This window comes from Paramisgurnus dabryanus, chromosome 18 (genome assembly GCF_030506205.2).
Source record: "Paramisgurnus dabryanus chromosome 18, PD_genome_1.1, whole genome shotgun sequence".
Classification (NCBI taxonomy): Eukaryota; Metazoa; Chordata; class Actinopteri; order Cypriniformes; family Cobitidae; genus Paramisgurnus; species Paramisgurnus dabryanus.
The window spans coordinates 15701829-15718628 of record NC_133354.1 but is presented as its reverse complement, the minus strand read 5'-3'; the positions used below and the strand labels follow the sequence as shown (position 1 = coordinate 15718628).

At 37.3% G+C, this 16800-nt stretch overlaps 1 protein-coding gene across 2 annotated transcripts in view; it reads left to right on the top strand.

The window, feature by feature from the left end:
- The first annotated feature begins 9317 nt into the window (after positions 1 to 9317).
- The window catches only part of zbtb16a (zinc finger and BTB domain containing 16a), a 117882-nt gene continuing 110399 nt past the window's right edge, over positions 9318 to 16800 (top strand). For both annotated transcript variants that reach the window (XM_065286934.2, XM_065286933.2), the window contains exons 1-2: positions 9318 to 9474; positions 11752 to 13095. In XM_065286934.2, coding sequence (XP_065143006.1) covers positions 11843 to 13095 — 1253 coding nt within the window. In that variant the 5' untranslated portion in view covers positions 9318 to 9474; positions 11752 to 11842. The remainder of the gene's footprint in view (positions 9475 to 11751; positions 13096 to 16800) is intronic.

The following is a 16800-nucleotide window of genomic DNA, read 5'->3' as shown; positions in this document are numbered from 1 at the left end:
TCAAGAAAGTTGCTAGCTAACGGTAGCAGGTTAGCTAGCACATAAGTAAGCCTAAAATTTATAAACGTAACTGGCTTAGAAAACTCTGTTTCTGTCAAGGCACAGTGAAGAAACATTTACTGAAGGCTTTCATTTATGTTTTTTATATGTAATGCAGAACAGCATTTGTGAGACGATATCAACTCATCATCCGAGTGGACAAGAACACCAACAGAGGAAGCCAAGCTGCAAAAACAATGAAAAATTGTCATGACTTTTTATTTTAAATAAAAGTTATGTGATAATAAACATTAAGTGTTGGCTTAATTATAGTGTTTTTAAAGATGTTTTGAAATAAGTTGTTTTAAAATAAAAATAACAATATTCTGTATGTTTATGGTATTTACCCTATAACATTTATTAACAAGAGGTGAACAAAGCACCACTTTAGTTTACAGCCCGCAAATATGAGAGTTACCTGGTACATACACAGAACAAGCGGGGAATAAGCCCCACTTCAATTTACAGCCCGCAAATATAAGAGTTACCTGGTACATACACAGAACAATCGGAGAATAAGCCCCACTTCAATTTACAGCCCGCAAATATAAGAGTTACCTGGTAACTCCTGTATACATATACAGATCAAAGAGGTACAAGTTGCTATTATCTTTATTGTGTGTTATATTTTATTTGCCGACGTGGCTTGTAGACATCAACTGTAGGCTATACAAAACACTTCATCAGGTAAGTAGCAAATATGAAAAAAAAAAAACCTATTACACATAGACCATATTACCCATAGACGTAAGTCATACATACCACGTAATATTACAATAGGTACCCTGTAGTTATGAAATACTTAGAGAATAATTTACCATATATTCTTACCCCCTTATTACCCCAAACTTAAAATATTATTCCCTTATAACTACAAGTACGTACTGTAGAGGTACTCTGTTGTTACAAATAGGTACGCTGTAAATTCGGTTTAATTACGCGGTACTTTGCGGGTCGTAAAATAAAGTGTTACCGGAAACTATACTATGTAAATGATGGCATTAATATGATTACATTACCGTAAAGAGATCACAGCTATATGGAAATAATTGAGCAGCTGCATATAATCATGTGTCCACGTGGTGGCACTAAAGCATCGCGATAATGTAGCTTGTGGATGACACACCTCAAGACCCATGAAATTAAAGCTATAAAGATAGTGTTTGTTTATTTATTTATTTACCAGACAGCAACGGGGAATCAAACTGCTGGAAATCCCATTGATCAGGTGCTTTTCCAACTGAACTGCATACTTGAATTGTCCTAGGAAAATATTGCAAAATTTCACATTCATTAATTTATTAAAAGTCTCTAAAATTCAGTTGAATTTTAGATTCAAATGACTTTAAAAATTAGATTTTTTATTATTCTGTAATAAACTCATTTATTTAGCTTTTTCTGCTTCTATCTGCTCCGTGTAAATTCTGCTTTTATAAAAAAAATGCCGTTGTCCTATCAGATTAAGCAGAAGAGGAGCGGTAGTAATGTGTACTCCAGCCATGGCCTGTCTCTCTCTCTCTCTCTCTCTCTCTCTGGCTGTAGGCAGACAGTATTATGTAATGCCTCATACAAACACAGGGCATATTTCCAAGCACAAAGCTGATTTTAATATTTTCATATTTCCTGTTTAGACACACTCACTATAAACGTCTCAAGTTGGCGACGCAATAAAAAGCCACCTGTAGATTTGGTTAAAGCTGTTGCCATATGGTTTGTGTGGCTTTCTTCTAGACCCGGGCCATAAAGAGAAAGCACTGGCACATTTATCTCACTTGTTCTCTTTTCTTCTAATTTAATAATAGCCGACACATAGAAGCCTCCGCAGTCCTCCCGAAACCCTGGGAGGGGTTACAATTGTGTTAGATAACTTAAGACCATGCATCTGGAGACCACGGGTGGATGACACACAAAGAGTCAACATCTAAGTAAGATTTTGAAATTCTCTATGCATGACCTCCAAAATCTGACCTCCAAAGTCTTTTACATAACACGATGAAATTAGTAGTTGTCAAGTCTGTTTTGTGTTCAAACTGATTATACAGTATAAAGTGACATTTTTGATATATTTAAGGTTAAACCCTGTGTGTTGTATGTATCTCTTCTTGTTGCCTGGAGTTTTCTTTTGGGTTTTGAGTGCCTGCCCAGCCACATGCTGTGAAAGCCAATATGCATTCCACTTGAGAACATTCTGCTTCATATCCATCCTCCTCCTCCTCCTAAATCCTTCTCCTGTCATAGCATTGGGAATTGTTTGTTTCTAGTTTTCATTCCAGCTCATCCACGTCGATGGATCTCTTAACCATTTTAACTCCAAATAGCCATCACCTTTTAACCTGTAAAATGTGTGTTGAACCACAGAGTGCTTAATCTTTATTGGAAAATACATGTCGTTCTAGAAAAGGAAAACGTTTTAAAGTACAGTTACAGCTGACTTGCAATTTATTGACACCCCTGCAGAAGTCATACTTCAAACTGAAACAAGAGACACTTCAGTACACTTTGATATATAACATCTCGGTTAAATAGTGCGTTCAACATCTGTTAGAAGACCAGCTGGTGCCCAGGAAAAAAATCAAGCTGGAGACTCTTTTTAAATTAGCCTCTGTTCTCAATACATAAGCTCAGCTGGTTTTATTAGACCCCTTTATCTCTTTATCTCCAGGTGCAACTTTTATAAAAAAGACCTTCATATTTTCTTAATCTAGTTCTGAATGTTCTCAGGGGTTTGTGAAATTATTTCCATCCATTTTTTAAAGGTCCCAGAAAACAACCACATACCTTTTTTATGCATTAAAGTTGCAAAGTTTTTTTTTTTCAGTGCAAACAATTAATAATTGCATTGTCATGTTATCAGTTTTCGATTTACAGTAACACTTTTCATCATAAAGCTAATGCTAATTACTGTAAATACTGTATGTTTCAATGATGATCTTTGTGTAAATTCTCACATGCATGGCGTATGTGGGCTGCACAGTTAATGTACAGTGAAAAATGTTTAGTGCATCTATTTGCATTATTGATGGGAATTAGGCTCATTTGAATATCATTGGACAAGAGCCGGGGGTAGTAAATCTACAAGATTCACCTGACTAATATGTTTAATTAGGGGTGATATATTACAGCCTATTAATTATTTACAATAACGGCAATCATGTCTGCAGTCATAGGGACGAAGAAAATGAGGATCCGTAGAAATAAGAAGGTGAGGTAATGAAGGTACCAAAATAAAATTGAACAAATGTGAGCCTGTCTGTGAAATCCATAATCTAATGATGAGACTGTAAGCATCAAAGTTTCATTTTACTTTATTGTCAATCTTTTACATGACCCTACTCAAGGTTATATTTTCACAAAATGGATGATTTTATATACAAACTGTAAATCACAAATGAGATTTCATTCATGATCTTTCCTGCATTAATTCTTGTTATTTGCTGAAGTATAAGGGAATGCAGGAGATGCTTAAAGCCGATATCCTTGAACGGTTAAAGACCTGTGTGCCTCCAAAAACCGCTGTGAAAGGTAGAACCGGCCCTGAAGAAGAAAAGCCCAGCCTCGCGGGGATTAGCCACAGGACATTCCCCGTGGATAGCTGTCCCTTTTTCCCAGAGACACTGTAATATGATTACTCTGTTGTTTGCGCCCGGTCCAGTGGTTAAGCACTATGGAGAGGAGGGTTCGGCCACCTCCAGGATGGACAATGAAGGCAGAGAGAGAGAATATTTTTGGAGGGAAAGTTGGAATTCTGCTTCACTGAGGACAGCTGGGGTCTTACACTTAGAGAAAAAGAGAAAAAAAAATGTCCTTTTCTTTAGCTGAATGAAAGGCAGCTGTATGGTGCTCTGTAGTAGTGTGTTGAGCAGAGGTACATCGGGCAGGGTCAGCGGGGCTCTTTGGATCTCTCCAGGGGCCGCGGGCTCCTCTCCTGCACCCCTACTGTTACACAGAGGAAAGGCATTCTCGAACAGACGTCATTTCGAATGTTTATCTATACAAATAACAAACAGTTTGCCTTGTTACCCTTTTAAAAAGCTCCAGGACGCATTTTGTTGTGTTTTGTGGAAAACCAAATATTGGCGAATTTCATCACATGTGTTTCATTTTATAGCAATCAGTGAGTGTAAGCACACACAAAAAAACAATAGTTTGTTAAAATCCCACCATTGATCTGAATATTGGAGGGTCACACTGGTTAAATCGCTTTCATGCAACTATTTAACCTCTCTTTAAGGTCTGGCGTGTGCATGTGTTTGTGTGTGTGTTGTTCTTGAGTCGCTGTGAGTTGAAGCTATGGTCAGCGCTGTTTGTTTGACAGATCTGTCATTAATCATCATTGGCATTGTTTAAACTATTGAGTGTGTTGGTCTTGTTCAACAGAACAACAATGGCCTCTCTCTGCTGAAAGAAAGTTTATAAAATTCCTCTAAATGGAAACTGCAGGGAAGCCTCTGTTAAAAGGGGTCAGGATTTATTAGAAGGCTATGGTTAAGGGTCTTGCAGTTAAACCACCCATGTGCTTGATGGATCTCTGACATCTGACAGCAGATGTCACTCATATCACATTTGACAGTTTTTAACCAGCACCTGAGGAGAGCAAAATACTTGAAGTTTTTTTTGTGTGCTATATGATTCAGGTTTTACCGGCAAGTTTTTAGGCACAATAATCAAGTGTAGTATTTCTATTTAAAGCATTTGTGATTTATGACACAGAAGTGTATGAAATATTGAGGAGACTCTTGCAGTACATTTGAGATTCAGATAATTTGGTTTTAACAGTCATTAGGATCAGATGAGCCAATGATGAAGAGGAAGAAAGATTGAAGATTAGGTGTGTGAAACAAAGGTCAGTGATGGAGAAATAGATACAGAGGAAGTGGAGTTATTATAAACGCTTCATTTGTATTCTAACTTTTTTTCTTGTTACAATCTTAAAAATACAAAAAATATTCTTTAAAGGTTCTTTGTCAAGATGCATGAATCCAAAATAACGTTTTGTGAACATTTCTGTTGCACTAAAGATTTTTGTACACTCTTAAAAATAAAGGTGCTTAAAAGGTTCTTCACAACAATGCCATTGAAGAACCATTTTTGGTTCCTCAAAGAACCATTCAGTCAAAGGTTCTTTAAATAACTGTTTCTTTCTTACTTTTTTATAAATAGCTCCATAAAGAACATTTTATTACCACAAAGAACAGAAAGGTTCTTCCGATGTTAAATGTTCTTTATGGAGCTATTTATCCTAAAATTGTTCTTCTAAGTCAGAGGTGTCAAGCATAAACATAGTCCACTACGATGACCAATCTGGTTCCCATGTTTATTTATACAGTATTATTAAATATAAAAAACATATTTTTATAACACTTTCATGCAGGATGAGGCAGTTGCGATTTTCAATTGGAGACATGCGGAAAGCGGCAAAACATGGACGTTTCACAGGCGAGGGCGTAGCCTAAATTTCTGGTTCCCAGAACGTTCTGTAAACGTTCCTTGCTGGTTATCCAGGAAAGTTTTCTTAAAGGACAAACCACAGTTTATAAATATTTTACTATGTTCTTATCTCAACTTAGAGAAATTAACACATACCTATCTTTTTTCAATGTGTACAGTAATATCATCATTCCTGACTACTTTCCCTCTCTGCAAACTAAGTGCTCTTCCGCAATACAATATAGTTCTCATTTCATGCTTAAAAAATCGCCACGTTTTATTTTGCACCACAATACTTACTCATGTAACTGTCTTTAAATAGGGACAGCATGGAAGTGTTTGATGGCTTTTAAATTCATCCCTTTTGGATCCTAAGGAATGAATGAGGCTAAGCTAAATGCTAACATATTCATGACGTACTGTACAAAAATGAAGTATACCATTGACTAAAGATAGGTATGTACGAATTTGTCCAAGTTGAGATAAGAACATAATAAAATATTGAAAACCTGTGTTGTTTTCCTTTAACAAAAATAGAACTTTCCCTTTAGGTTCTGAGAACGTTCTGGGAACCTAACGAGAACAATCTGGGAACCTAACGAGCTTTCCTGGCTAACCAGCAGGGAACATTCATCTAACAATTTTTGGTTTCCAGAACAGATACCCTAATGTTCCCTGCTGGTTTGTTTAGTTTTCTTAACGAAGAATGCTAAATTAAAGTACATTACTACATAAAAAAACTGCTTGTGATATGCCTTAATGCAAAAAAAATCATGTGTTAAACAGTGCTTATTGTTCAGAGAACATGAACTGGAGCTTAATTTTAATAAAAAAAAATATATACCTCAGCATCGCATGTATTTAGGTAACATTGTATTTTATAAAGCATATAAACAATGATGTCAACACGATATAAAGGACTTAAAACTGATATTTATTGACAGATAAGTGAAAACTTTACAGATGTTACCATTGCAGTTTGTCGCCAATCCGTTTTAGCTAATGTTACAACAATTTCAAAATCTTATGGTCCACACGCTGAATCCTGCCGTTTCCATGGGCATGGCTCTTCGCAACAGGTGACTGGACTCACACACAGATGTCTAGAAATGAGAGTAGGAAAAGGTAAAAGCATGAGGTATAATTCTTTTAAGGTTCCATAAAGAGAAAGTTAAATGAAGGCTTTTCAACCTAAGACCAGTGTGTTTTATCAGATTTGTGTGTACATTTTTATTGTGCAATATGAGTGTGTTAATGTTTCTGAGAACTTATTTCTTTACAGAATGCTTTTAGAACGCAACACATTACATTTAATGGTAGTGACATTTTCATGCTTTCTAAAAATGCTGGATTATTTTTTAACATGGCTGGGTCAAAAAGGAACAAATCCACGCAATTGTTGGGTTTTAAATTAACCTGTGATGGGTTGTTTTGCTCAAAATGCTGGGATGGTTTAACCCATGGTTGGGTCAAATACAGGCATCAACCAGTTAAAAACAACCCAGCACTTTTTAGAGTGTTATCTTTAAAAAACAAAAAGTTATTCTGTTATGCAAAATGCTAAACACTGTGGAACTAGTGGGAGTGTAAAAAGTTTATTTTTTTAAGTACAGGATCAAAAGTGAATAAAAAACAACTAAATGTGAAAGTGTAATCAGTGCCTGGAATGTTTCTGCCCTAATACTTAAAGTAAGTGAAGTGAGTGATCTGTGAGATCTGTGACCTCTAAGGATGAAGTTCTTGTCATTTGAAACCATCACAGGTTTAACAGCCCATTCCTATTGTTCAGCCTGCTGATACCACATCAGTATTGATCAAGGGATCACCTTGTCATCTAACCAAACAGGTATGAGGCTTAGGGGAGAGGGAGGTAAATATGCACTCAGTAAAGTAAACTACTCTGTAAACATGACTATTTCAATCCATTAAATGCACCCATTCCTCATAATGAAGATAAATCTGCAGGAAATAAGGCGCTGACGTCTTTAAAGGTATGTGTGAAAACTAAATTGAAATCAAATGTACAGTATTAACTTATAGAGGAATGTTTATATATAAACATAGTGAACAACCAACTTCCACTATTGCAACTGTAAGTGTGCAGCAGACCCTTCGACATTCTAAACATGTGAGATTAAATATATAAAGACAATTTCATTATTTTTGTGTATTTGAAACAAACTCAAAACTGGCAGTTGAATGAATAAATTGCATGATAGCAACAGGTACTTATGTATAGTGGTTCTGAAAAACATCTTTAGGCATGCACAGGGAGAGAAATTTTGTACAGGAGAAAATCCAGCCAAGGTCAGAGGGTAGGGATCAGAGGTCACGAGGGCAAGCCTAAAACACCCCCCAGGATTATACAAGTGTAAAAAGAGCCCATTCAACCAAAGCCCTGAGAGAGATTCACTGTTAGCTGTGTATAACTATCCAAAACTTTCAAGACAATGTCTACTATATGATATAGGCCTACTAATGTTTAAATATATACAGAGATAAATAAAGAACAATTAACTTTAATAACAATCAGCATAAACCATTTAATATTGTTATGTATGCTACTGCATGTTGCAGGGTGCAGAGTAAATAAAAAAATCATAACAAATAATAAATAATCCAAAATGAGACTTTACAATAAGTCAGGCCCCTTAAATGGTGTAAATAATCCAAATGAGTATTAATGATAAGAGTATTAATGAAAGATATACTGTAGGGGTTTCAGAGCAAAAAACTGACAACACTACCCTGCATTCTGCAAAAATTTCATCATATAATTTAGGTCTCATCAGAGTTCACTTTAGTAAAATGTGGATTAGATGGGAGATTATGGCATTGCCTTTGTCTTTATCCCTAAGTAAGCCAGCACTGAGGTCAGCTCAGAGGTGATGGTGCTCTATGATCTCTCATCTCAAGCTTTCCCTCCATTTTCAGTCTGTCAGCAGACGTCATACACAACGCAAGACAGTCAGATAAATTGCCCTGCAAATATGTGACATGCAGCCAATAGTCTGTTGTAATGAAAAAGAATGTGTAAAATGAGACGGTTATGCAAATGGTGAAAAATAGCATGCATGGTCATATTTATAAATTATATTGACCATTGTATTCTGTGAAATATTGCTGATTAATAAAACATGAACACCCACATTTACTTTGTAATTTACTTTTTAATTTACATGAATTACTGTAATAATGAACAATACTTCTATTGCATTTATTAAACATGTTAATTTCAGCATTTTACAAATATACTTTTAAAATAAAAAGTTGTATCTGTTAACATTGGTTAATGCAAAATGAATTAACTTCAACAACATAAAAAAAATTGTATTGGTATTTACTGACATTGACCAAGAATAATAAATGCTATAAACATATACTGTTTATTGTAAGTAATGTTAGTGCATCAACGTTAATGAGACCTTTTCGTAAAATGTAATTTATAAACTTAAATGAGATATCTTGTTTATATTCAGACTTGTATACAAGCTTTCATCATTTTTAAAGCCCCCTTTTCTCTGAAATATAAAATATTATTTATTTGCCAGTTGTTGTAAATCATTTCTCTGGTGATCAATTCATTCCTCAAAACAGAAAGCAATGGGCAAAGTGCAATCTCTTTGTTTTTCTCTACATAGTTGCCTAACTAAATATTTAATAAACCTCATTTAACCAGATCATCCTGCCATTATAAATACTGTTTAATGTTTATTTCTAGTAGTGAGTTGGTCCAACCAGTAGCAAAGGTAGTGATGGTCAAAGGTCCATGCACACATCTGATAATGTTCCAGACACACTGGCCTATATCCCATAGCCCCCTAGGTGTCTCACTTTAGCAGTGTTTGTTACGAGTCCGGCGAGGATGCGCGCTGACGTCACCAGCCCGTTGATTTGCTAAGCGGCGCGAGGAGAGGAGTTAGTGCGCGTGAGAGCGGGTACTGTGAACTGCGTTACTATGCTACAGTCCTAATAACCGCACACTCGCGAGCGAAACGTGCGACACAGGTGAGTACCGGCGTGCACCTTATTTTTTTTTACACCTACAGCTCGTGACAGATCCGTGCATGTGCGGGTGTTCAGTTTGGGAAATGTTGACGTTGAGGTGATCCGCGTTATTAATCGTGTTGATCGGATGTCGCTCAGCATCACGCCAACTTACACTGTTGCTTCAGTGAAGTTGAAAGATGAAAGTGCGCCGAAAAGTTAAAAGTGCGCGTGTGGGTTCGGTACAGGTGATGGTTATGAGTGTTTATGTTCATCTTTACACATGTGGACATGTTATGTTGACGTAAGCGTGTGTTTTAGTATTCGGGGGACGTGAGGTCTGCTCGCGCACCAGACAGTGACGTGCGTCCATGTGCTTTATTACCATCGCGACTCTTTACATTTGTACATTTAAACACTTGTTTAAGTCTGTCTTTTAAAGAACGTCATGAGAGAAACAAGTAATGGTTTTTCTTTTTATTTCGCCTGTCAGTATGTCTCAATATAATCATTAAATCATGGACACCTTGAGGCGCGTCAACGTCTTTTAAAAAGGAATGTATTGGGTTTTATTTCACGGTGAATGCTTTAATGTTTTGTGTTTTGTTTTGTTTCATAACATTGAAATTGACCGATTCAACTTGACAGTTGTTTAGTTCATCGCCCGATCTCGCCTGTTGTATTTAACTGTAATATATAATGAAATATTGAACGGGGGTTTAACTTAAAGAGATTCACGTGCGCACTGCCGAATCATTTCAATCATGTATTGTTCAGTCTGACTGGACTTTCACTGCTCTTATATGACTGTATATATGTCTGATGTGTTTATATATCGGTCCCATATGATTATGTATGAAGATGGTGTTAACCACATCAGTTGTTTAATCCAGACATGTGTTGATAGCGTCTCGTGTCCTGGCTTTGATTTGATGTTTATGAAAGTGATGTACAGTTCGCGTGAATGAACCTGGCGTTATTGTTGTCTCACCACTACAGTTAACCCAAATGAAAGCGCGTATTCATTACTTAATGATTATTCGCCCCTCTGTATTGTTTAATAATTTTAAAGGTGTGAAAACGGCTTTATGGGTGTATTGCGCGTGCAGCTCGGGTCTGCCTTCATAACAACTTTCGCTTATTTGTTGACTCGCGTCTGTCTGGAAAACAGAAAACAGTCTTCAAAATTACAAAGCCTGTCATCCACGGCTAACACTGATAGTGTCTGCCAGAAAGACTATTAACTAATGTGCGCGTCTGCTTTTCTCTGCAGCGCTTTCTTGTGTTGATGTAGAGAAACACATTTAACTAAATCTTCCGATTCTTCTTATGATTACAGTAGACAGTCGATGTTCAATATATTTGATATTGATTTAAAGACTTATTAAAGGACCGACCCAAATGTTATGGCGGATCCTTGTGTATTTAATGTTATGCTCACCTAAAAGTGATTGTCTTAAAATGATCTTACTTCAGTTGCACAATTATTTCAGTGCATTGCGATACGACGCCTTACAAGCGTGCATCGTACATATGTTTATTTTATTTCCTAATCAGATTTCACATTAAATTTGCAATAAATTGTGATAATAGTAAATATTTGGCCACACATGATTATAGTAGGCAATTTATGATAATAAATACACTAAATATTTAATTAATTAATTTTTTTTAGATGATTAGATGACACACCGTTTTAAATGACTTAATCTAGTCTAATTTATCTAACAAATTGTTTTTTATTTTTATTTTTTAAAGATTTTTTTTAAGTGCTGTTCATATTTGATGTACATAATAAGCACACATAGTATGTTAAAGTCGGTTTTAAAGGGCATTTTTGAAGCTTCAAGCTTTATTGTGTCATCACCAGTTCCAAACTATTCCTGGCAACAGCTTGCCTCAGTCTCCAAGCTCCGCTCAGTATCCCTGTCTGTGATGAGAATACTGAATAAGATGCCATTTCATTTCAGGAGGCTGTTGATGGGCTTTGTGAGGCGAGCTCGAACACATAGAAACAAAGGCTTGATTACTGCCAGCCTTTAACAGCACTAAAGCCAAGTTTACACGTCTCTCATGTGGGCCACTTGTCTTTTTGTTTTTTATTCTCATGCATTTTAACAGACCCTTTTGGGGATTTTATTCAGGATCCCCTGCTGAAATTGTTCTTTACGGCTTTTTTATATAACAGTTTATCCGTTAAGCAATTGTAATTTGGTATTTTCATCAACAATAACTTTCATCAACTGAATAAACGTGCACTACATATAACTCTGGGTTTCTCTTTTCATCTCTTTCTAGATTGACCTTATCTTGTTTACAAAGATAACTAAACAGACTGCCACGTGGAAAGAAAGACTCATGAGTTGGCCGTGTGGATTTCAGAGACGTTATGGATTTGACTAAAATGGGTATGATCCAGCTCCAGAACCCCAATCACCCCAATGCCCTGCTACACAAGGCAAATCAGATGCGGCTGGCCGGCACGCTGTGCGACGTGGTCATCATGGTGGACAGCCAGGAGTTCCACGCTCACCGGACCGTGTTGGCCTGCACCAGCAAAATGTTCGAGATCCTCTTTCACCGAAACAGCCAACATTACACTCTCGACTTTCTGTCACCAAAGACCTTCCAGCAGATTCTGGAGTATGCTTACACTGCCACTCTCCAAGCTAAAGTGGAAGATCTGGATGACCTGCTGTATGCGGCAGAGATATTAGAAATAGAATACCTGGAAGAGCAATGCTTGAAGATACTGGAGACCATCCAGTCCTCTGACGAAAACGACACGGAGGTCAACATGAACGACGGCGGTGGGGAAGATGATGAAGAACGTAAGGGGAGGCACGGCAGGAACGGGACAGGTCCGAAAAAGCATTCCATGGAGGACAGCGGCTACATCTCGGCTGCCCATCAGGTACTGCCGGGAATGGTGGACCAGAGTCCGTCGGTCTCCACCTCTTTCGGTCTCTCCACCCTGAGCCCAACTAAAGCGGCCGTTGACAGCCTAATGAGCATCGGCCAGTCCCTCCTGCAGAGCACCATGCACCCCGGAATTGGCACCGAACAGCCCCTGCATGGCAACTCTCACCCTATGATGGGAGAGATTAAGATGGAGATGATGCAAGTAGATGAGAGCGGAGAGCACGGGAGCCCCAAAGCCATGGAGTCCGGCAGCTCCAGCAACGGCGAACGCAGCGGTGATCTCGACAAGAACCGAGATGGCCCTGGAACCCCTACCAGGAGCAGTGTGATCACCAGTGCCCGTGAGCTGCACTACGTTAGGGAGGAAGGTGTTGGAGAGCAGCAGATCGAGGTCGGCCAGATGGGGCTGGAGGCAATGGCAGGCATGACAGAAAAACACTTGGCGTCCCTCTATGGGTTGCCACACAACCATAAGAACGAAGCCATGCTGTCTATGCCTGCCTCGATGGCTTCATCCTTACACATGACACCAGCCCTGGCCATGTCCATGGACTTCAGTGCTTATGGGGGTCTGTTGCCGCAGAGCTTCATCCAAAGGGAGTTCTTCAGCAAGCTCGGTGAGCTAGCCGCTGGGATGAAGCCTGATGGCCGTAGCCAACACGAGCGCTGCAACGTGTGTGGTGCTGAACTTCCTGACAATGAAGCCATTGAGCAACATAGGTAAGCCAGTCATTCAATTTAAGCGTTACCTGGGAATCAAACCCATGATGTTGGTGTTGCTAGTGCTCATCAGTTGACTGTGGGGATGTTGAAGTGTTTGTTTTCCGGGTAAGTTTGTTTGCACAAATGCATCTTGTTCTTTCTGAACGTTTTTCTCTCTCCCTTGTTGCAAAGGCAGGGCCTGTAATTCAATTAGTTTTCAGCAAAACAGAGGAGCTTAAGGTGAAATTTTTAGAAATTCTTTGATTAAATAACCAAGTTGCTGGGAAATGTTAGTGGAAGATGAGTCGTGATGGTTAACTGATGATTGCTTATCTGCTTTCATGCTGGAGGTCAATTTGCTTCACACTCTGCCTGTGGTGGATATAAGACAGAATGATTGCAAAGCTGATTTATGCACGAATATGTTTTCCTCTCACTTTCCCCTTATCAAGAAAAATGCTCCTCAGACGAAATAACCTTTGAAAGGACTGTGAAATAAATAGGTCAATTACGGCATACAATATCTTGTTAACTTTTAGCTGCGACTCCGAATAAAGCTAAAGAAACACTCTCATGGTTAATTTGTCACAATAATTAATGGATTATATAAACAGAAAATGCAGTTTAAATTAGATGCCAGCCTGTCGGTGTTAGTTATGCTGTTTATTTTCTTTCATTTAAAACATGTTGTGTGATTAATGTTGTAAACAGGTTTTCGAGATATAAAATAGAAAGTTAAACAGAGATTGTAGGCTATTGAAATGATCAAAGGGAAACCCCTCCTTACTTTAGTGTTTGAGTAAAATTGATGTGCTTGCTTGTTTATATTCTTCTGCTTACTGTAAGATGTCGTGTTTTGAAATATAGCCAAACATTCACACAGTAGATGAGACGTTCCCCGGCTAGTGAAGAAAAATGATTATTTTTAACTTTGTTGCTTTAAGCGGGCCGTCTGGCATAGGGTGCTGATCACTTCCAGGCCTACTCCAGTGGCTGCTGACTGGTCCTGGAGAGGCTCTGGCTGAGCCCATTAGTTGCACCTGGAGAGGGGACAAGCTAATGGGAAGCAGCCTCCACACCCACCCCTGACCCCCATGGTGTGGCCAGTGATGAGTAGGCCAGCCTGGGCCCCAGCCACCCGGGACAAGCAGGGCCTTATTAGCTTTATGAGTGGTGCAGATCGTCCAGCCCAGGAAATGAGGGTATGCGTAGAGGGCCAAGGCCGACCTCCACAGCGTAACCTTTTGGCCACTTGGTTAGCCTCTGGGTTTCGTCAGTATGACTTGTTGGGGGTGTTAAAGGAGTTTGGGCGAGGCGAGGAAATCCACGCCAGACGATATCAGCTTTTGTAGTCTCGTGCGGAAAACTGCAGAGAGTGTCGCTGTTGACCAGCCAAATCTCTTTATCATGCACTTTAATTTGTACAGCATAATGGGAAAAGTGTACGTATTATAACTGGTATAACCAAAATGATTACTAATGTGAATGGGTGTGATTATGCTGGTATCAGTTACTGTCCAGTGCATAGCTAAGGTTTGATTATTTAAACGATTAAGTTAAGGCATGTATTCAGTCGTGCACATCGGTTTCAAGTTGCAATAAGATTTTAAAGCTGCATCTGCTTTGTATGAAAAGGCATCGAGTAAAACAGTAAATTCTCTTAACATAACAAGCAATCATGTAAGCTCTGTCATAAACTGATGGCATTATTAAAGTAATGCTCTTTGCTTTTACCGGTTTGGCACAGATGTTTACAGTACTTAAGTGGATCTAGATTTTACAGGTTTTTTAATAACAGGCCCGGGACTGGGAATACTGGGTTTGCGAATGTTTAGGCATTTGTCCTTAATCTGCTGGAATGCACAACGGTTAAAGTTCACCTGAGGATTCAGTTTCACCTCAAATATTCTTGTGTGTGGAAGTGTTCAAGGGGGTATTAATAAATCCCTGTTAATTACCTTCATTATTCGCAGAGTGAAAAAATGCTTATTCACCCATGTGAACTTTCAGGTTGATGTTTATCTTAGTCAGGAGTAATTGACAAGCTGTGTTAATTTAAAAGTTGTCTGTACTCGTGTGAATCATCGTGAGTCATTGATGTCAGATGTTCTGGATTTTGACTACACAAGAATGCAGTGTTTGCTAAAACAGACCTTAATAGGTAATTGCAGTGATTTAAAATAGTTCCACATTGTTTTGATTTGCCATGTTAAGGATTGTTAAGAAGGGGGAATTTGTGTATTTAATAAAAGTCTAAGTTCTGCTTATTTGTGTATTTACAGTGAATGTTTCAAAACATTCACATTTACATTAATGCATTTGGCAGACATATTTTTTTTAAGCGACCATCAATGCATTCAATCTATACATTGTTCTATCAGTATTTCCTGGGAATTGAACCTATGACCTTTGGTTTGCTGATGCAGTGATCTACCAGTTGAGCCACAGGAACATATTAACTAATTCTTTCTTTATAAAAATGAAAATCTAAGTGTTAAATCACAAAAATTATTATTTTAGGTTTCCTGCTCTTATGGCAGGGATAGCAGTTGGGTGAAATGAAGTCCAGCCTTAAAAAGTGTCCAGCATCAGATTTTTTTAAAAAGCCATTAAAGCCAGTTTGTTTTTGCACTTATAAGATTAAGATCTAAACTTACTATAACCATTATTTTTAGAGGATTTAAAAAATAATGAAATTTTTTTTAGATTATCATTATAAAAAATTATCATTACCGCAACATGATATTACATTAAATATATGCATTTACAAACTCATGTTTCGGTAATGAGAACTAAAAAGTTGTCTAGGTACGATGACAAACAAGATTTTTTTTAAAAGCCATTGAATCCAATTTTTTTTTGCACATATAAGATTATGATCTAAACTTACTATAATCATTATTTTTAGAGGATTTAAAAATAGAATTATTAAAATTTTTTAGATTATCATTATAAAAAATGATCATTACCGCAACATGATATTACATTAAATATATGCATTTACAAACTCATGTTTCGGTAATGAGAACTAAAAAGTTGTCTAGGTACGATGACAAACAAGATTTTTTTTAAAAGCCATTGAATCCAATTTTTTTTGCACATATAAGATTATGATCTAAACTTACTATAATCATTATTTTTAGAGGATTTAAAAATAGAATTATTAAAATTTTTTAGATTATCATTATAAAAAAATGATCATTACCGCGACATGATATTACATTAAATATATGCATTTACAAACTCATGTTTCAGTAATGAGAACTAAAAAGTTGTCTAGGTACTATGACAAACAAAATATCAACTTTTATCTGGAGAGAAAAAATAAGAACTACTTACCTGGTAGCCATCTTGAGTGTCACAGTAAATTATGTCTCTTCCAACTATTTTTTTGTTTTTGTTGAAAATTTTACTTCCTTGAGGGATTATACAATGATTGAAAATTGTTGCGGAGGATGAGAAAAGTTTTCTTGGACATATTTATATTCCTTATTATTGTCTCTACATTTACCAATGATCACCAAATACCACATGTTTCTTTACTGTAAATGTTTATAGTATACCATGCACTGAAGCTTTTTAATTTTTAAATTTAAAAAGAACCCAAATCCAGTTATGGACACGTTGCGGTAATGAACATTTCCCCTTAAATGTGGAAAAAAAACAATAAAATGTGTTTGTATGATGTCATTTGAAATCATGTGCAAAATAGTACATGATGAG